Below are 23,144 nucleotides of genomic sequence, written 5' to 3' on the forward strand. Positions count from 1 at the left end.
TAAACAACTGTTAGATAAACATATTTGCTTCTATGATCTATTACGAAATACCCCTCGGTAAAGAACTATAGGAAAAAGACTTTAGAGCCCTCTAGGTCCCTAATATTAGGGGCTAGCCCCTTTTTCATGGTATCAAATGAAAGGTCATTTGATTATAAAGACATTTTGTTCAACAAGTGTTTAAAAATTCGTTACCATTCTTGAGATATCTGAGAAAGAATATTTTAGGGGCCGGTCCCTTATCTCCTTATTGGGGCCGCTGAACCAATTTTTTTAGGCTGCATGTTGTTAAGGACATCATTATGAGCATCTTTTCTTTTATACTGCATTTCAAAATATTTTTCCGTTTTGAGATATAGGTGGTCAAAGTTTTGGACTTCTGACCCCAAAAAATCCCTAATTACGTAACATATGAGAAAATCGTTATACTGCTTGGCTTCATAACTGTAAGATAAACATATTTGCTTCTATAATTTATTACAAAATATCCCTCAGGAAAGAACTATAGTAAAAAGACTTTAGAGCCCTCTAGGTCCCTAATAATAGGGGCCAGCCCCTTTTTCTTGGTATCAAATGAAAGGTCATTTAATTATTAAGACATTTTGTTCAACAAGTGTTCAGAAGTTCGTTACTATTCTTGAGATATCTGAGAAAGAATGTTTTAGGGGCCGGTCCCTTATCACCTTATTGGGGCCGCTGAACCAAATTTTTTAGGTTGCATGGTGATAAGTACATCATTTTGAGCATCTTTTCTTTTATACTGCATTTCAAAATATTTTTCCGTTTTGAGATATAGGTGGTCAAAGTTTTGGACTTCTGACCCCTAAAAATCCCTAATTACGTAACATATGAGAAAATCGTTATACTGCTTGGCTTCATAACTGTAAGATAAACATATTTGCTTCTATAATTTATTACAAAATATCCCTCAGGAAAGAACTATAGTAAAAAGACTTTAGAGCCCTCTAGGTCCCTAATATTAGGGGCCAGCCCCTTTTTCTTGGTATCAAATGAAAGGTCATTTAATTATAAAGACATTTTGTTCAACAAGTGTTCAGAAGTTCGTTACTATTCTTGAGATATCTGAGAAAGAATATTTTAGGGGCCGGTCCCTTATCTCCTTATTGGGGCCGCTGAACCAAATTTTTTAGGTTGCATGGTGATAAGTACATCATTTTGAGCATCTTTTCTTTTATACTGCATTTCAAAATATTTTTCCGTTTTGAGATATAGGTAGTCAAAGTTTTGGACTTCTGACCCCTAAAAATCCCTAATTACGTAACATATGACACAATCGTTATACTGCTTGGCTTCATAACTGTAAGATAAACATATTTGCTTCTATAATTTATTACAAAATATCCCTCGGTAAAGAGTTATGGGTAAAAGACTTTAGAGCCCTCTAGGTCCCTAATTTGAGGGGCCAGCCCCTTTTTTCTGATATCAGCAGAACGGTGTTGTAAATATAAACTTTTTTTACATTACATGTTTTAACAAAATATTTTCCAGAAAAGAGATAAAGAGAGAAAAGCACAAAAATTCACGACGCTTTTTTAATGTCAATTTTCGAGCCATAGCGAGCTTTAACGCCAGTAGTGCTAAACATACAAAACAACAATCATGCAAAACTTCAATCTTTTGTTTACCTACCGTAAAAATTTGAGCTTAATATCTGTTATACTTTAGGAGAACAACAGAAGACAAAATACCCATATAAAAATTAGAAAAATCTCAATATCTCAAAAACGGATGTGACGTCATCAATACAAAAAAATTCCAATCAAGTTCAGACCACTATCTATCACATCCTAAAATTTGATTGAGATCGGCCGAGCCGTTTCTGAGAAATCGCGTGCACAAAAAAAGGAAGAAAAAAAATAATAATAACTAGAGCAAAGCTCGTTGCAAAGCAACGAGTGGGTCTTCCGGTGGTGCAGAGAGTAAAGGTAGAAGTTCCTGTAAGAAGCAGGGTTCTAAAACCAAGAAAATAAAAAAAATATTTTTAAAAAGTCGAATAATTCTTAGTACGACTTAACAATGTCTGAATGATTTCAAGAACGAATTAACAAAAACCTTCACAATTTCTAGAACGACTTAATTAAAAAAGTCCCCAATGTCTTCAAGTACGAATAAGCAATTTTCGAATTATTTTAGGTACGAGTTAATTTAACTTTGAACATAACACTATTTTCTTAACCAAGAACGTGGAATCAAAATTTCCGGAAAACTCAAAATTTTTAAATCCCAATATTTTTGTAATGCATCGTCCGATTTTAAAACGGATTTCAGTTTTAAATTAAGCTTAATAAAAGCTCCTTTGTTGCTCTATGATTTATATCAAATTATTGGTCAGAAAAGAGTTATTATAAAACAACTTAATAGCCCTTCTGGCCCCTATTTTGAGGGGTCAGCCCCTTTTTCATGATATTAAATAAAAGGTCTCGCTGATTTAAACATATTTTGTTCTACAAATGTTCACGAATGGTTAACCGTTATCGAGATATCTAAACAACTGTATTTCAGAGGCCGACCCTTTAACTCTTTACCGGGGCCACTAACAACAAAATTTATGATATTATATTGTTAAGAACATTATTTTGAACAACTTTTGTTCTACATTGCTTTTAAAAATATTTCTCCTTTTCAGAGATTAATAATCAAAGTTTTGAATTTTGGTCCCTTGAAACCCCTAATTACGTAATATATAACTTAGGTATGATTCTGTATAGATAAACAGCTGTACAATGAACATTTTTGCTTCTATAATTAATAACAAAATATTGTTCAGTAAAGAGTTATTGTAAGAATATTAAAGACCCCTCTTGACCCCTTATTTGAGGGGCCAGCCCCTTTTCCTTGATATCAGATTAAAGGTCTTGCAAATATAAACATATTTTGTTCAACAAGTGTTCACGAAATGTTAACCGTTCTTAGGATATCTTTACAAATGTGTTTTAGGGGCCGGCCCTTTATCTCCTAAATGGGGTCATGAACAAAAACAACTAAGGTGGCATATTGTACAGAACATTATTTTAAGCAACTTTTGTTATACAATGCTTTTCAAAATATTTCTTCTTTTTCATATATTAATGATCGAAATTTTGAATTTCTGGCCCCTTGAAACCCCTAATTACGTAACATATGACTTAAGTATGGTACTGTATAGATAAAGAGCCCAACAATGAACATTTTTGCTTCTATAGTTATTAACAAATTATTATTCAGTAAAGAGTTATTGTAAGAAGACTTTACAGCCCTCTTGGCCCCTAATTTGAGGGCCAGCCCCTTTTTCTTGATGTTAAACGAAAGCCCGTGTAATTTGAAACAACTTCTGCATTACATGTCTTAACAAAATATTTATACATCAAAAGATATCACAGAAAATGTGCACAAATTTCGTGAAAATATTTGGTGCCAATTTTCAGGTTCAGGCGAGCTTTGAGGCCTTTAGCAATTTTCATCATTGGAAGCATGGGGGTACATCTACATACATTCATCTACAATCCCTGAAAATTTCAAGCTTCTATCTTGATTAGTTTCGGAGGAGATGCGTGGACAAAATGACCCTTAAAAATTTATGAAATCGTCAATTTCTGAAACCGGAAGTGACGTCATCATTTTAAAATTTTATAATATGTAGCGCCGATCATGCTTCATCCGTCCTAAAAATTTTGTGCGAATCGGTTGGATAGTTATTGAGAAATAGCGCTCCAAAAAAGTCAGAAAAAGAAAAAAAAGAATAACTAGACACGATCTCGTTGCAAGCAACGAGGAGGTCTTCCGTCTGATTTTAGAATTTAAGATCTTGTTCGATCTTGATTTTGCTATTTAACAGCTAAACATGATTTAGAATAGAAAAACGGGGTCTACATTCTAAGGGCCAGATACTATTTTGTTTCAGGGATAAGAGCTTTGTTCAACAAGTGTTTAGAAATTCGTTACCGTTCTTGAGATACAGTATCTGAGAAAAAAAATAACACATGAATAAATCATTACATTACTTGGATACAGAACTGTAAGATAAACATATTTGCTTCTATAGCCTTTCATTAAATTTCCCTCAGTAAAGAGCTACAGTTGAAAATTTTTAGAGCCCTTTAGTTCCCTAATTTTTTTATATCAAATAAAAGGTCATTTAAATCTCAACATATTTTGTTCAACAACTGTTTAGAAATTCGTTACCGTTTTTGAGAGATATGGGAAAGAATGTTTAAGGGGCTGATCCCTTAACTCCTTATAGGGGCCGTTTAACGAAAATTTGAAAATTGCATACTATTTAGTATATCATTCTGAGTATCTTTTCTTCTATACTGCATTTCAAAATATTTTTCCTTTCTGAGATATATGTGATCAAAATTCTATAATGTTGGCCCCTAAATACCCATAATTACGTAACACATGATAAAATCATTACATTGCTTGGATACATAACTGTGAGATAATCATATTTGCTTCTATAACCGTTCACAAAATATCCCTCAGTAAAGGGCTACAAATAAAAGACTTTAAAGCCCTTTGGTCCCCTAATTTTAGGGACCAGCCCCTTTTTCTTGATATCAAATAAAAAATAATTTAAACCTCAATACATTTTGTTCAACAACTGTTTATAGGGGCCGTTTAACGAAATTTTGAAAATCGCATATGATTAAATTTATCATTCTGAGCATCTTTTCTTCTATACTGCATTTTAAAATATTTTTCCTTTCTGAGATATATGTGATCAAAATTCTGGACTTTTGGCCCCTAAAAACCCCTAATTAAGTAACACATGATAAAATCATTACATTGCTTGGATACATAACTGTCAAATAAACACATTTGCTTCTATAACTGTTCACAAAATATCCCTCAGTAAAGGGCTACAGATGAAAGACTTTAGAGCACTTTGGTCCCCTAATATTAGGAGCCAGCCCCTTTTTCTCGATATCAAATGAAAGGTCTTGTAAATATAAACTTTTTTTGCATTACATGTGTTTACAAAATATTTTTCAGAAAAGAGATAAACTAAGAAAACCATGAAAAACTACGACGTTTTTTTTAGTCTCAATTTTGGGGACCAGGCGAGCTTTAACGCCTTTTGAGCATGACAAATATAAATGCCAAATTGCACATCTACAATCTCTTGTCTACAATCCCTGAAAGTTTGAACTCAATATCTTTTACCGTTTAGGAGGAGATCCCTGGACAAGCCGACCTTCTGAAAATCGCTAAAACGTCATTTTCTAAAGAACAGAAATGACGTCATCAAAATAAAAAAGTGTATATTAAGTTCGGACTAATATCTATTAGATCTGAAAGTTTCACAAAAATCGATTCAGCCATTTCCGAGAAATCGCCTGCACAAATTTTGTAAGAAAAAAAAAATAATAATAGGGAAAAAGAAACCGAACGAAAACAATAAGGTCTTCCGTTGGAAACATTTAGGGGAAGTAAAGTCCTAAAACAATGACTGATGCATTTTGCACATGTATTTCAGTGCTGTGATTTTTTTCCCGTGTCGTTTACTATTGTGTTTGACTGTTGTATTTCAACAGGTTTGATAAAATCTTTATAAATGTCGAAATAACGAAATCAGTAACACGTAAATTTACTCGGTAAAAATTTGATGAGAGTAATTTCCACAGTTCTAACACCCATAAGTAGTTCACACGTTATCGTAGCTACAGACTAAACGGAAAACAAGAAATATGCATGCAACAGAAATATTACGCAGCTGCTTACATCCCTAGATCTGTGTAAATTTTAAGTCCCCGTACTGGCTATACCCGCCGCTTGGTCTCAGAAATTTCTTTTTAATTGTTCAATCCGCTGCATATTTGGCAGACAATAAGAATGGGGTCCGAGGTACATTCACACAAAATTTCATTAGGATTGAGTGAAGGGCTCGGGAGTTAGATTTTTTTTCTACAGTACATGTCAAGCACGACAATTGAAACTCAAATGCCAAAAAGTTCATAACTCTGTTAATAATGAACGAATTGGTCTGGTAATTAGTACAGTAATCTAGAATGGTACTAAGTTGAAATTAAAGGTCCGAGATAAAAGATCAAGTAAAATCGGGCCAGTAAAACTAACTGAATTTATGAAGGGGGGGGGGGGGTCGGTGACTTCTATATTAAACGGAAAATACTAAATTCCCAATATCACTAGAGTTTGATATACATGCATGACCTTTATTTTGCTATTTACCAGCTAAACGTGATTTGGAAATAGAATGAAAAATCCTTTGATTTTAAACAGACTCTTTTCTTCAATTTCTATATCATCTTTTTCTTGTACAAATAAATCATAAATGTATTGGACTTATCTCCCTTGTTTTGTTTCTGATGTATGTATAAGAGCTTTGATCGAAACATTTAGATCCCTCTTATCATCTAATTTGAGGGGCTAGCCCCTTTTTCTTGATATCAATGAAAGGTCCCTTAATATTAAACACATTTTGTTGAACAAGTGTTTAGAAATTTGTTACTGTTTTTGAGATATTTGGGAAAGATTGTTGTAGGGGCCGACCCTTTATCCCCTTATAAGGACCATTAAACGAAACTTTGGTGGTTAAATATTATTACGATTATTATTCTGAGTATCTTCTCTTCAAAAATGCATTTCAAAATATTTCTCCTTTTTAAGAAATAAATGATCAAAATATTGGATTTCTAGCCCCTTTAAGATCCAAATTATGTAACATATCAGAAAACTTTTAACAGATATAGGTAGATTACTGGAAGATAAACATTTTTGCTTCTATAATGCATTACAAAATATTTTTCATTAAAGAGATATAGATTAAAGACTTTAGACCCCTCTTGGCCCCTAATATGAGGGGTCAGCCCCTTTTGCTTGGTGTCAGTTAAAAGATCTTTTATAGATAAATGTTTGATGCTCTACATGTGTTAGCAAAATATTGGTTAGAAGAAAGATATTCGTGATCAAATCTCAAATTTCGTAAAAATTGTTCAACAAATTTAACATCAACATTTTCAGTTCCGGGCAAGCTTCAAGAATGATCACTTCTGGTCAAATCTAAAACAAGCAAGCAAATCTACCATAACCACTCTATCTTGCATACAAATTTCAAGTCCCTAACTATAACAGTTTTTGAAGAGATGCGTGGACAATATCATGTTCCAAAATACATGAAAAAGGGAGATCATTCAAAAGCGGAAGTGAATTTTCAGACAGGAAGTAAGATGCAAAGAGATATTTACCTAAGACATCATCCCTGTAAAAATCATTAAAATCGATTGAGAAATGGCTGAGAAATTAAGGGTGACTACCAAGAAAAAAAATAATAATATAGAAGAATGAGAACGCGTAGAAAAACAGTAAGGTCTTCCGCTGAAGACGGAAGACCTTAATAAAGAAAAAGAAACCGTAGAATAACAAGAGGGTCTTCCGTTGGAAACGGAAGACCCTAATAATAGGGAAAAAGAAACCGAAGAATAACAAGAAGGTCTTCCGTTGGAAACGGAAGACCTTAAAAACATCGAATACTGTGGAGAATATATATATATCAATGTTTTCCTTCAGATAGCTTAAAAGCTGACAAAATACTGTCTTTAAAAAAGGCCATTATTGTACATAACATTTAGGGAAACGTGCAAGACACATCTTTTTTTCTTTTTTCCCCCTATATTTAATAAGCATATGCTGTCTTTTTAAAGACCTTCAATTATGAAATTGACATTTCTTTTCTGCAAAAGACTGTTTATAATTATACCACCTTTTTAAAAAAAATTCAGAAGATATTCGTAAATATATATTACAGAATAGTTTTGGGCTTTTTTCTAAATATTGCTAATGCATACCAAAACACATATATATTTTCAACAAAGAAATTTATATTAATTCAGAACAATACAATTTATTCTTTAGATGTTTATATATGTATTAGATGTATTTACTAACGTCAATTGTTAGACCCTTTTTCAATAGATATCTTATCCTGAAATCCCGGAAGTAATTAACATTTTTTATTGATATTAATCATAGATCGTTCCGTACCAAGCGGTGTTACCGCTTTGAGACAAAGATAACATTTTTTCAATGGACTAATTTCCAAACTAGGACATACACGTAATGAATTCGGGAAATTGATTTCTTTGTTGAATTTACAATGCATTTTTTAAACAAATCCTTGATTGATTTATATATATATATAGTGTTTGATCTAAAACGAATAATATTGCAACTGCACACTTAGTGTCTTAAATATCGTGTTTTTTCCCACAAAATACTATATTCTTACACATATTAACGAAAATAAAATTCCCATAATTTACAATTAAAAGCGATTCATAAATATCTAGCCCAAAGATTCATCTGTTTATTCGAATCATATTTCACTCAAACAGTTATATCGTATTTAAGTGTTTTGGTCAGATTCTTGAGTATAACTTCGTTACTTTCCTCTTCGTCAGGCCATCTGAAGTATTCAATGCACCACCATATGTTTTTCAGTTCCTCTGGAAGCTTTTCAAGAGCAATCCCATCTTTAATCAAAACCACAATAAACCCCTGTCGTTGATTATGGAAAGCATGGGTGATGGCTGTTTTAACAGCATATGAAGACCACTCCATGTCCAAAAAACTCTCACTTACAACAAACATTACTTTCCGGCACTCGTTAATACGATTCACAATCCCTTCTAATACCCAGCGGCCTGGAGTGGAATTTATATCTGTTATCCATGATTTTACGTTTAAATCTTCTAATTTTGGACGAAGTTTATCTCTGACCCATTCGTAGTCCGATTCACTGTATGATACATACACATCAAACAAAAACTCGTCTTCACTTTTTCGTAAAGGTATACCTTTCCATTGTTTTTTCAGTCTAAGAATTACATATTCTAGATGGACACGGTATCTTTTGATAGCAGCAATACTTGTGAATATTAACATTGTCAGAAACAGCAATACGATAGAAAATATGAGCCAATCGTTTGACTGGCAGTCTAGTTCGAATTTCCGCCATATTTCGTCGTTGAATAAATGACCAACATGGTGGTTGTTTCCCACACATAGAACTTTGCCAAGATCTGGAAATGAAATTTGGTGATTTTTCATCCATTTCAATGACTGGATGTTTAAGCATGCGCAGGAAATTGGATTTCCTTTTAAATGGATTGATAGATTGTTCAATGATTCAAAAAGCCTTTGGTCCTTCTCCGAAATCTTTGATATCAAGTTGTATCGAAGATAGAGATTGTTCAAATTTTCCAACTGCATTAAGGAATCGTGGATGGAAGAAAACATATTATGATCTAGATTAATTTCTGTTAAAGATTGTTTTTGGTCTTTTAGTAGAGACTGCGGTAAAAAGGCTAAGCCATTTCGAGATAGATCAAGTTTTGTCAAACATTTGAGATTTTTAAACAAACCTTCGGCAATCAAACTGTTAATCAAGTTTAAGTTGACATTTGATGCGAATAACTGGCGAAGATTTCTCACTCTTTGAAATATATTCGGGTGAATATTTGCAAAGTTATTTTCAGATAAATTAAGGATTCTTAAGGACGGAAAATTAAAGATGTCTTTATACTCAACAGGAAAACTAGTTTTTTGAAGATACAGTTTGCTCAAATTTTCCCCTGTAAGAGTTACAAGTAAATACCATCGTACAGGATACTGATCGTGGATAAAATTGTAAGAGATGTCAAGTAGCATTAGACTTCTTGGCAGATTAATGTTGATGGAAATATTTTCATATCCTTGTCGACGGTAGATATTAGATAATTCCATGTAAGGTAAACGGGAATTGCAACATGCATTTATTTCCTGCAGCCGTGGCAAAGTTAAAAAAGCTAATACTGTCTCAAAAGCAACATATTGGATGTGATTTACTCTAAGACTTAATTTATTTAAACAATGCCATATTATAGTTTTGTAAATATGTATATTAAGATAGATAATTGCGTCCCGATCCACTATTAGCTCACTCACGCAGATATTGGAAAGGTACTTAACGCTCATATCGTTTATATTAACTATGTCTGATCTTATTTCTTGATCATTTAAAGTCATATCAATTTTTTGTATTTCACGATATTGTAAACATTTGAGTGATCTTAATGCTGCATAAATACTGCACTTGCCGCCAAAACTTATACTGATATTTGTGTCTAAGAACGGAAACGAGCAAAATAGATCTTCCGAAACGTCACAGTCCACATGATTTCTAAACAACATATCGAGGCTGCGGAGTGGGGAGAGCTTAAGACCCTCGAAAGAAGTATTGGTTATTTTAAATTCACCTAGAGTATTGAATTCTAATTTGGATAAATTGGAAAGATTTTCAAACGGTTTTTGAAACTGAAATCCATTAAAAATATCAATTTTCAAATATTTTAATGAACGAAGTTTGGAAAGCTGAATACCAGGATATCTTGGATTTTTCGCCTCATGAAAATCATTTTGATGAATTTGAAGATACTGGAGTTCGTCAAGATAAGAAAAGGCTTCGACATCAATGTCATTGACTTTAAGATGTGCATAAGAAATATCCAAACTGCATAAGCTTGACATTTTTTGAAAGACCATCTCTGAAATTTTGGTTATGTTATTGTGATGAAGAATGAGAGACGTCACCTTGGAGGAAGTCGCTATTGCTTCAAATGTATCTTCTGTTAGAGAAGTGAATTGATTGACTGATAAATCCAGCATAACATTGATATTTTCCAATTCAGGAGGTAACACTGTTGGTATTTTGGAAATGTTTAATCCACTGCAGTTCCACAGCAATCCCTTATTTCCACAATCGTCAACAAAGTTTGAAATTGAACAAATTTGTGTCAGCACTGGTGATAATCTATCTGTAAATAGAAACAAGGGAAACATATTTAAAGCTTCACGAACAGCTGAAAACTTGAAGTTGTTTTTAATCTCAACCATCATTTTTATCCAAAATATCTGAAGTTTATAGGACAACCTATACAACGATACAATCCCTTCAATTTCTGTATCTAGAGCATTACATATTGATGGTGTGTTGTTTATCAAACATTTATGTGCGTATACAAATTGAATACAATAGAAATCCAAACTGTCTTAGATGATGCATAGTTTTCGCATGAAGTGTTTTGTAATAATTGCATCGCGGTTGTCTTCTCATTAAAAGAAAACTCAGGGAAAGGTCAAAACTCATGAATGTTCATGGGAAGAATTTCAACTAAAAAACTAAACATGAGAGAGAGAGAGAGAGAGAGAGAGAGAGAGAGAGAGAGAGGGAGCTTTTTATATAATTTAAAGTATTTTTATTTATGTAATCTTAGCTGCTTTTAACATTTTTTTGTTGAATATTGGTCTGCGGCTTCCAGTTGAAAAATTATGTATGTAAATAATTCGTTCAGAATTCTGAGATACATTTAATCCACGAAGTTGTACAGTTTGCTTACTTACTAGTAATACTTACACATCAAAACTACTGAAACACATAGCTGTCTGTCCAGCATACCTCTAGTTTTCTTCCATTTCATCATCTTAAATAAAGAAGTAGAGTGTGTACGGTAATTAGTAGTTGATGAGTAGTTTGCAGATGTTTTAGTATTTCTAAAATCCTACATATACCGTTTTACATTCCACCAAAAATATAATTGTAAATTGAGAAGTCATACATTACATAAATACATGCATATAAATATGTTAATTCAAAGCACTTTTTCAATAATAAGTATTACTTAAAAACCCAGAGCGTTTGACTTACCGTCAGAAATGGTCTAGAAAAGCTCGGTATTAATTAGCTCTTCTCTAATACATGTTTTATGCCTTTTCAATAGGGAAATATCCTATTTGAGGAAAATTGTTCTGATCATGTGACTGATTTTGATAACAAAGCAGGTTTTTTTTCAAATTGAATTGAAAAAAAATTAAAAACCTAGATGAAATTTAAGAAGTAGCAACCACATACTGAATTTCAAAAGTATGATATGAATTTTAGATGCATGTATATGTTTTTGAAAGAATATTCCTTGCATTGTAATATGAATTCAGTTGCATGATGTATACTGTATTTTTCAAAAAAAGAAATGAAGGGGCAATTTATAGATTTTTTTTAAGGAATGGTGTATCAGCCAAACCTCGAATGTTACTGGGCCATGTTGTGTTTGATATCTATCAGTGGTTTCCTTCAGAATGCTCAAAAGCTAACAAAATAGTGTCGCGAAATAAACTGCTTTTATTGTACTAAACGTTGTTAGCAAACGCTCTGCCTTTTTCTTGTTTCTTGGGGTTTTTTTTTTTGTTTTTTTTTAGTTTTTTTTTTATTTGGGGGGGGGGGGGGTGTTAAGATGTTAAAGATGTTAATGTTGTTGGGACACTCAATGAAATATGTGTACAGTCTTTAATCGAAAAGATAAACCATTCTATCTTTTCGATTTAAGACTGTTCACATATTTCATTTAGAAGATATTCTTCGGTGTACACTATAGATGTTATTCCAATTTATATTCATGCACTCATGAAACAGTTATTTAAAAAGAATATAATTATAAAAATTTTAAATGGATTTATTTATGAAGTGTATCGTAGTTTCAAATCTCGACAAAAGTCATTTTCACGCAATTTGCAACGTGCAAAAAAAAACAGACTTACTGTATATCAGTAATAAAAAGGAAAATAATGTATCGGTTCACACGAATTTTGTTCTCAAACAATGTTTTTATGGGGTTATGAATTGATAGATATAGAAACTTAATTAGAACCTAGATATGAATGCAAGAAAATGAGTACATCTATAATACTAAATAATGTTAACTTAACTGATATTTGAATAATATTTTCGTTCGTTCTTTTTTTCTTTTTCGAAGTTCAGTACTGTGGAATTATCATTGTTCGTGGGGGTGTAAATTCGTGGCTTTCGAGGCCGATGAATTTACATCCCCACGAACGTATATGCAAGCAGATGTTTAATATTTATTTACGAAAAAGAACTTGCTACCAACGAAATTACGTCCTCACGAACCAAAAAAATGTTGGCTACCCACGAACTTTGAAACACCCCCCTTCCTCCGAATGAAATTGATTCCACAGTATATATAACAATTCTAGGCAGAACCGAATACAATGATAGATCTTAGGGTGATCGATTCTTTTGATTAATATTGCTTGCCGTTCAAAAAGGAAATGCTCAAGACAGAATTTTGAAATGAAACCTACTCCCAGACCACATGCAGGTACTTGACGTTAAAAATAGTTCTTCGTATCGCAAGATAATACCCTGTATAATGATAATGGTCGCCACGTGTATGAAATAATTGTAGTGCAGGGGTATCTTGCTATAAAAAATACTTTTTTTAACATCCGGCATCACCGTCACCAAAATTTTCAAAACAGTCAAATTATTCTTCGCCTCAAATCCTTCAAAGAAAAGTGCATGAATTTGAAGTCAATATTCAGATTTGAGGATCGAAGAGTATTGACTTAAGGAAAACTTGTGACGCCTGGGTCAGCTGCCTGTGTCCCAGACGTATCGAAGGTCTTCTTGGTTTTCTTTCCAGGATATCAGAATGGTTCCTTTCTTGTCCCAAACCTTATCAAAATTGAAAATGAGAGAAAATACATACGTATAAATTTATTTACTAACGTCACTTTTTCAACCTTTTTTCCACAAGATACCTTATCCGGGAATACCGGAAGTAATTAGCAATTATTAATTGCCAATAACTATATAGATACATATTGTATCAGGTGGTGTTACTTCTTTTGAATTAAACATGCATTTAATTTTTTCACAATGCAATTATTTTCAAACTAGGACACAATTAATTCAGGAAATTAAAAATGCAAGCACTATTTGTTGAAATTACTATGCTTTTCAATATTATTTATCTTTATTTTTTCCCAATTTCCTTGATTCCATATCTCTTTATATGCTATAAAGATAAGATGGCCAGTGGAGGTGATAAAGCGGTTAATTGAAACAAAAAAGGAATTGACATGTAACAAACAAGAGATTAATGTTAGATGATAATGCTGAAAATAATGGAATCGGAATTTCTAGGTGACAAACATAATTATGTACATCGGCACATTTTGTCCTTTATACCTACATTGCAGTCCATGCAGCGGTTTATGAGAGGTTGCGCTAAAAACTAATCATCTCGATTTTCAATAAATGGCTAGTATTCAAAAAGTTCAAAAGAACCCGGGAAAATAACGGATACGTAATTCCCTGGCAATACAATGTATAACGTTACATATGATGATTCTTTTTATCTAGTAGACATTTCTGTTTTTACACTCTACATGTACATATATAGAAACCGTCAAATCAAACACCATTTGGTGTTGTGAAATCAATTTAAACTTTTCACGCGTGTTTCAATAAAACCAAATATCTATAATTGTTTCATGTAGCGGTTCTACTTAATTTTCATATACAGTGTATGTTCATATGAAGAATTATGTTCTTCATATGCTCTGGCATTGTGCAAGTGTGCATAAACAAGCTTATCTTTTACATATCTATCTTTTTAGCTGTAGCCATCGTAAACCAAAGAAGCAGATTTTAAAATATTGGTTTAAATTTCTGAATCGATTAATTATATAATAGTGTTGTGTTGAGCATGTGCTATGCCTAAATAGTAGTCAGGGTTTGATACATGGTGCACAAGCCGGAGGCATAGAACATATATATAATAGTAAATATTTCAAAGGAAATATTAAATTGTTTTATAATGTGAATAGGAAATATATGTAAGGAACATGTATTTAGATATGTATTTAATATTCAGATCTATTAACATCAGTAATTGAAGATAAAGGATTAAATTGAGGAACCGGACTCAATTCCATAAATTGGTATGATTTATAATTGTGTATTTTAATATTTTATTGTAAAAGAAAGATAACTTTTGTATGTTGAAATTGATGACAGTTATTTCCCTTAATTGTGTCTTTCTAATATTGGACTGAATGGAATTATATGTATATGGGAATGATGATTTGTGTATATTTCAATGGAAAGATAATTCTATTGTAATAATGTATAAATGTATTTTATGACTTGATATTATACAATGATGTTATATTTATTTTTATCATAATATATTACAGAGTATAAAAAAAAATATAACATCATTAAAGAAATTAAGAGAAAGGATTGTCGTCATTATTGCTGGGAAATCCCGTTTCATAAAGGAATGTGTTTGGGAGAAACTTTCAACAAAATGTGTTTAGTTTGCTGCAAAATTCATGATGAATCTATTTTAAATGAAACATTTCTTAATTTCAAAACATCATGCGCAACTCATATTAAATTTGCATACATTCGTAATTTGTTAGAATGTACCACTAAAATTTTCATTGATTTTGGACATATTTTCTTAATTTTATGTATTTCACTTCAATGGACTTGTAAACAATTTCCGAATGATTTTGTAGTAACATATCATAACTGAGAGACAAATGCTTAATCCTAGGAAAGGATAATACCGGTATAGACTCTTTGTCTGTTCGTCCCTTTGTCAGTGTTTACATGTCAGTGCAACACTTTTTTGGAGTCTGACTCCAATAAATAACCCATAGCCTTTATGATAAGAAATGTAGGAGCCTCATACATAACTTGTCACAATTTGAGGTTACTTATGAGGCTTGGTGTGTCATGACCCTTATTTAAGGCCAGTTTTCAAGGTCATGTCATCAATATCACACTTTCTCAAAAGTAAATGGGGGTACAATTCCATTTTATAGGCTTAGTGCTTAAAGATAAGCTGCAGCACAATATTTTGTTGTGATCTTGATGTTACTGTTCATTTACAAGAATATAAAACTCTGATAAAAGAAAAATGCATCTTAATCAATTTGGCACCATCTTCGTTTCAGTAGCAGAGCAGATCGTCACCCTTGGCTAGCGAAGATGATTGTCACCAACTTGATATACAATAGATTTATCATCATTGATATCCTAATTATTGCATTTTACCATCTTATTAATAAGTCTTTTGGTATTTAACAAGTCCAAGACTAGCTATATAGCCTTCTCACATACTGAATGTAAGCTGTTAAAGATTCGACCGAAATGATATATGATTTACTAATTAGGAAATCTATTCATTCACTTATTCATTCACCCATATCTTTATTATTCACTCATTATTTACTCATATAGAATCAATAGTGACCAGGGACGTGTTCTGTCATTGGATGGGGAATTTTGGTGTAGTTAAATCTTTCCATTTACCGGCACATGTAAACTACATGTATATAGAATAAATAAACATATTGTATCTACTGTAAAACGAGAAAATTTGGCGCATACGTATTTTAGCGCAAACGCAAGTGTCAGTACATTAGCGCAATTATATTTTAGCGCATGCATCTTTTCTTTAAAAAAGAATACAAAAAATGTTGTTGTTTGATAAACGATAAAAGTTTGATAAACGATCACGCCCAAAATTTAGTTCTGTGTTCACTCAAGCACTTTGATTTCTATATCGCATGCATGGTAAACTGTCGTTGAGAACAATACACTTACTTTTGAGTAAATCGTCAGTAGATAGATATGAAAACTTCATTTATTGGCGATGATATGTAATTTTTGTTGGTAAACATATTTGAGTTATCGGACTTTGAATTTAACGTGTCGACTTGGATAACACTAGAAGAGTCCCGAAACTAAAAGTGAAAATCGAATGCTACATTTACCATGAGTTTCGATCACCATGAGAGAATCTTTTTCACAGTAATTTTACATTTAAAAAACACAAAAAATAGGTATCGTCTTGTTATCTTTATATCCACTAATCAGAGATCAAAGAAAATATGATCAATCATGTATTGTCAGCGTTAACGATCGCCACGCTTAATCACATTTTCACCTCGAGGCGCTAAATGGAAGTGGCATGGGGAGAAGCCCAATTTTCAAGGTGCTTATGAGAGATATTAAAAAGCAGTTAAAACTAAATTAATTAATCCATGTTTAGGCACTTATACCCAATAACCCATACCGTTTACCTCTGTAATTGTTTAAACAAACAGAACCGACAGCATCTGATATTTAACTGAACACTTCTATATAGCCTTAAAAATGGACTGACGTTATTGTTTTGCAACTTGAAGAAATTTAATACATATGGAAAATCGTTGGCGCACTATTAATTTTAGCGCTCAGAGGCAGTTGCGCCAAAGGCGCTAAAATTTGTAGTGCGCCATATTTTCTCGTTTTACAGTATTTGGAAGTGGTCAAACAGGGTTTTTTAGGGTAATGAAGGACAGTACAAATCTGAGTTTTAGTACGGTACCTTGTTTCTTATGGTTTGTAACAATGGTTTTAAGAAATCACTTAATATGTGTCTTTAGACTGGGACTATTGTAAAACAGACTATACATTGAATTCTGAAATCATCACTGATTTAAAACATAAAAGTTCATTGAAGGGGGAGTTTGGTCACCTTCTCATCTATAGTCATTGTCAACGTAGTCATTGTCAACATGATCAAGGTTGGAAATCATTTATGTCACAAAAATAAAATCAAATAAAGTTGGAAAATAAAACTTCCTTTTCTTTAATATGTTCAATGTAACGGTACAAGGATACATGACCTTATGATAATACTAATATATTATTCATCTATAAGTAGACTTAGTCTGTATTTAGCTAAATACAATGTACTTTAATATCAATAATTTGATTTCATAAATACTATATATATATAATAATTTGGCTGCAAATATATTAGTTTCTTTAATAGAAAAAATAATTATGATGGAGAAAACAATGCGAATTACAGGCTCAGGAACGTAAAATTGGAACTCTCACTCCTCATGCCCCTCGAGGTACATGTATCAAAAGCATTAAATGAATTCATTTAGCTAATCAATGATAAACTCTGTCTGTAATAGTATTAAAATCATACATTTAAATGAACTAATAATTTCTTTAAAATAATTTTTGTTGTATTTGTAAATATTATTTATATAAAAACTTTTACTTCTTATTCGGGGTGTGTGTGTGTGGGGGGGGGGGGTATTTCAGATAAATTGTCAACATGATATATCTATAAGAGAAAATTCTGTCTTGACTTGTTTAATTAGCTTTCATTAAGAACATAGTGGCTTTGATAACTGCCTCCGATATAGAATATGAAGAATACACGATAGTGATACATATACATGCACATGTGAATATCCACTTTAGGCATCGTTAAGCAAATATTATAGTTTCTGGAGCGGCATATAACTTCCCCCTCTTCCTAATCTCTAGTCTAAACAAATATCTTATCACTTGTAACATGTATTATAAATAAAATGAGTTTATATACCAAGAATAACAAACATTACATGTTTGTAGGTCACGTTTACCATGTTAGAGAATATTCGGGATGTTTACAATTTTGCGCATGCGCAACGTCACTACCAGTTTTGATCTCACCCGTCCCCTAACCAGTTTACATATAGATATGCAGAATTAAAGACAAAAACATTTTTTATTTAATCTTCATTCAATCTTTTTTACATGAATTAAAACATAAATCATACATTTTCTTTTCTCAAAGCAGAAAAAATGAAGGTTTCACATTTGTTGAACATTTGAATGGTGTTTATTTGTTCTTTGTTCCAGTAACTTTTGTTTCTTGCACAAAAGTAATAAATCCTGCAGTTGTACATTGTGCACTTTGAATAATGTGTTATCATTTCTAATAAATGATTTGTAAACAACTTTGTTAATTGGTTTTAATTAAATTTTCTTCGACACCATCATTTTTAATATCACGGCATTAAAATGTACTTTCAGACTCAAAGAAATATAGGAAAATGTCTGAATGTTTGCGTGATCTGGTAAAAATTGTTAAGACTGTAACATTTTTAAATTTAAATTTTATTCTTTAATATCAAACAAATAAAAACATGAAATATTCGGCTTTGAGTTTCTAAAATGTGACATTATTTGAAGACGTTGTTATGCATTTTTACTTAAAACCTTGAAAATTAGCAGGATTTAATAATAAGCCGGTTTTCAAGACAAAATACCTTTTTTTGTACTGAAAATTACACGAAAATAGCCTGTTTTGAAATATGCCAGTCATGACAGTGCTATTTAGGAAAGAAACTCTTACAGATTTTAAGCTGGATATTATAGAACAAACAAGTAGATCACAATCGATTGATTACAATTTATTGGTTTCATATTAAGGCGTGGTTTTGCTCTCCTCATTTTCCGGTATTTTGTTTGGATAATAAACCGTGAATTGAAAATAAGCCCCCTATTTTTTACCAAAACTCAAAATAAGCCTCGGCTTATTTTCAAAGTTTTATGTTCGTTTTTTTAATAACATGCTAATAAAAGGATATTTTGCAAAATATACAAAGTTGACAACGTAAATCTGATGAAAATGTTGATTTTTTAAAAGTATTCTCAGGCACGGAGCATTGCTTCGAAATTAAAGGGGGCATTGTTGCAACCACTATTGAAATAAAACCACTATTGAAATGAATTATTTCAATAGTAATTGGGAATGTATTTTATTAGAAAAATCACCTTGCAACCACTATTGAAATAAAACCACTATTGATTATTTGGATATCAATGGGGACAATTTAACAATTTAACAGAAAACTATTAAAACTGTCGTTCTTCTATCCTGTCTGGATGAGTTTTCTATGAACTTTTTGATCAACCTTCATAATAAGAACTTACCTTAACCTTTTACCCTCTTATACCCAGATGAGCACGTCTAACTATTAAACATGCATGTATATATAGGCGCTTGGGGACTAGGGAAACTGGTCACTACGACAATTGATAAATTAAATTACGTTTTCCTAAAACAAGTCTATCCTTATCTACAATACAATTCAGCGATTGTTTAATTATGGCGATAAACGGCAGGTTTATGGTACTATATCGTTAATGAAATCAAATTAATATTTGTGTACGCTATTTCATACCCGTAATGTTTGGCCTTTTCCATAACCCTTAAATAATTCTGTCAATTACATCCGACGATTAACGGTTTTTATTCTATGTTGGGTAAATCTTTTAAAAAAAATCAATATTTAAAATGTGTTTGTTATATAATGTTTGTTATCTCTTTCTCCAAAAAACAACACTCATACAGATTTCATCGATCAATGACGCAATTCCTGATTTAAAAAAAATAATAAAATGCCAAAACAATTACTACATATATATAGTTAATCGTATACTAGTACATTTTGATGAATCTAATTACTGTAAATCAAAGTATAAATGATTCAATTTTATTTTAAAATGTGACTCACCACACATGGATTAATAAAATTAACACACCTAACCATTATAAACCTTTGTGTATTTTAACAAATAAGATACTGATACTTTTCCCTAATTTTTTTAAATGATATTATTTGTGTTTTCTTTATTTTCGGGGGAAAACTGAAAACAAATTTGGTTGCAAACGAGGTATTCCGATTACGACAGAGAGCATACGGCTGGTGTGACCGGTCAGCAGAGGATGTTCACTCCTCCTAGGCACCTGATCCTACCTCTATCAATTTGGAGGTCCGTGTTGCTCTGCCATGAATTTGTATTTTGTTTTATGGATTTTTGAGATGGTTGAAGGTTTGTTATTTTCATTTTTTATTCAGTGCTTAAAAGAGCTACAGCCCCGAATCAAAAATTGCCCTATATCCTAAAAAAATCACCATGTTTTGGTAAATATAGTGTAAAATCTTAGCTTTTCATTACTGTTGTTCTTTTTCTATATCTATCATAGTTTTTTATAAACGAAGTTTAAAATATGGCAATATTTTAATGAAAGAATGTAAAACAGACGTCATTTTTGTTAAGTAACGTCATGAGATGATAAAACGCATGATTTGAATTTAAAGAAAAAAAACAAAAACAAAATAAAATTATCTTGTAGACATTATAAATGATTTATGAAAATAAATTAATTAATAAAAATACCATGAAAAGCTCATTCCCAATAAAGGTAGTAAAATACAGCGACCAGTGCTGAAGGTCAATATAATGGCGGTACATTTAAATATGTCGGTGTGTTCAAAGTTCTTTTTTCTGCAATTTGAAACTGCATAAAGTAATGCTGATAATGTGCAGTGTATACCTCAACTCAATCATTGACTTCTACCAATATAAAAACAAATTATTAAAAATAATATGTAGATATGACAGAAATATGGTAATTGCATTTAATAGATATATTTAATTTCAAATTTTGATGCATTATACTGTAACAGCCTGTGTGTATTATTCTGCATGATATCAATAAAATAAAAAGAAAATAATTAATAACAAATATCCAGAAAGGTCAGACAAACTTTCGATTTTCTCTAAATAAGAATAAATCTATGAAAATGAAAATTGCAGCTTATCAAAGTATGAATGGAATTTTGATAATAGAAAAAAAACGAGTATTTTAAAACAAAATCCATGTTCTTATATTCTAACAAATCCCTATAACTAATCTCTAACTTCAAAAAAGATTCTTTATCAATCCATTGAATAAAATATTGGTGCGTCAAGCCTTAACATGAACCGATTTTGTAAACTCCCTTGGAAATCAATAGAAGATGTCATTCACAATTCTTAGATTTGTTCATATAATTTTCTACAGCTTATATTCTTTATTTACCTTGCGCTCCCACAGAAAATACGAATATTTATTGAAGAGTAAAAGTTTTTAGCCTTAATCCACTGTTACCCTTGTATTTATGTGTAAAAAAGCAGGTAGGCAATATGTACTCAACATGTATACTGTAAACATGTATTGTTATGGGCTCATAAACAATTCAAATCGTCCAAAGGTGAGCCAGATTTATTTTACAAAGTATAAGATTAATAATGTCCAAAACGTAAGTTTAATGATAAAAAATAGATACAAAGAATTTAAAGCCTTGCTTCCAGATGAGAAGGGCGAAACGCCATCATTCACTACTTCCTCACAAGACAGTTCCACCATCTTAGTTGCCACAAGAAGCGAAGTTTCTTGAGCATTTTAGGATAGGTATCTTTAAACACCATATACTTGTCGATAACTTGCAGAGAGAACTTAGTCCCTATTGTATCAAATGTTTCATTTCTAAAATGTAAGTGTTTTTGTCTTTCATTTGATTGTTCAGTCAGGACCACAGAATATTGTTAGAAAATTTTGTAAAAAATTTCAATCAACAGTTTTCAGGCAAATGTTTAACAGCGAGTGATTTTTTAAAAAAAACATGCATTCTGAGAGCATTGCATAAGCAATACACGTCCCCTACCGGTTAGAACATGTAGAAATTTCTGAAAACAATGCACTATGCAGAATATCATTTCTTACCGTCTTCTGTACCCCGAATCAACTGCCAACCCGATAACGAACCCAATTGGTATAATACAAAAAACCCTGTAGATTAAATTTACAACACAATGCTTGACACTATTTTACAGAGCTTATTTGTTTGTTAGAAACAATAAAAGGAATGGTCCAGGTAATGCACGATCGATATTATTACTGACTACATATTTTCCTCGTTCATTTAATACACACCAAACCCGATAACAAACCCGAACATTAAAAAATTAGAATATAAAAAATTAATTTTCTCGAAAATATGTAAACCAGACGTTACAAAGGTGTAAACTTGATCTGCAGTTTGACATTTTAAAGCTGTTCAGCAAATTTCATATTATTCCTCAAACGCATAAAGAAAAAAGTGTGGAAAACTGAAGTGGGACAGACAGACGGACGGACAGACAAACGGATGGACGGACTGACGGACGCAGAGGAAAGCTATAGTCCCCTCGTTGAAAATAATAAACACGCCATCGACTACAACAAAATTGGTTGCCTAGAAAGTTTATGCCTATGAGACACATGTAAAACAATATTTTGCGATACATCTAAAGCAAAAATGTTTGGGAAAATACGATCTCGTTACGATTAACGAGTAGGTCTTCCGTTTAATTTTTTTGAAACGATATGATGAAATATCGAAATAATTTAGAATAACCTTCCCACACCCTCAGATAATATATAGGATTGCCAAAATCTTTTTTTTTTTATTAACATCCTTAAAGATTAAAGTTCAAAGCTTTAAGTCCCCTGACATCTCTAAATATATCAAAAATGGGCGGGGCATTGATTTTTTTAAACAGATACTGTTTCGATCAACAACTTTGCTTTTGTACTGCATTTTAAAACATCTTTATCGATTTTTAGTGTATTTTA

The 23,144-nt window shown here is 31.8% G+C and overlaps 1 protein-coding gene across 1 annotated transcript; it reads right to left on the reverse strand.

Moving 5' to 3' along the window:
• Positions 1 to 7,521: 7,521 nt before the first annotated feature.
• LOC128184918 (toll-like receptor 2) lies at positions 7,522 to 11,759 on the reverse strand. Its single transcript, XM_052854556.1, has 3 exons — positions 11,702 to 11,759; positions 11,411 to 11,477; positions 7,522 to 10,811 (listed from the first exon to the last, which is right to left on the reverse strand). The coding sequence occupies exons 2-3, from the start codon at positions 11,475 to 11,477 to the stop codon at positions 8,344 to 8,346; spliced, it is 2,535 nt and encodes an 844-aa protein (XP_052710516.1). The 5' UTR covers positions 11,702 to 11,759; the 3' UTR covers positions 7,522 to 8,343.
• Between the last annotated feature and the right edge of the window lie 11,385 nt (positions 11,760 to 23,144).

The sequence above is a fragment of the Crassostrea angulata genome, chromosome 5, assembly GCF_025612915.1.
Source record: "Crassostrea angulata isolate pt1a10 chromosome 5, ASM2561291v2, whole genome shotgun sequence".
Taxonomy (NCBI): Eukaryota; Metazoa; Mollusca; class Bivalvia; order Ostreida; family Ostreidae; genus Magallana; species Magallana angulata.

Coding starts and splice junctions, on each gene's coding strand:
- LOC128184918 (XM_052854556.1), bottom strand. CDS start 11,477: ATGATGAAATGGAAGAAAACTAGAGGTATGCTGGACAGACAGCTATGT. Junction 10,812..11,410: donor TGTTTCAGTAGTTTTGATGT/GTAAGTATTACT, acceptor TTCTATTTACAG/ATAGATTATCACCAGTGCTG.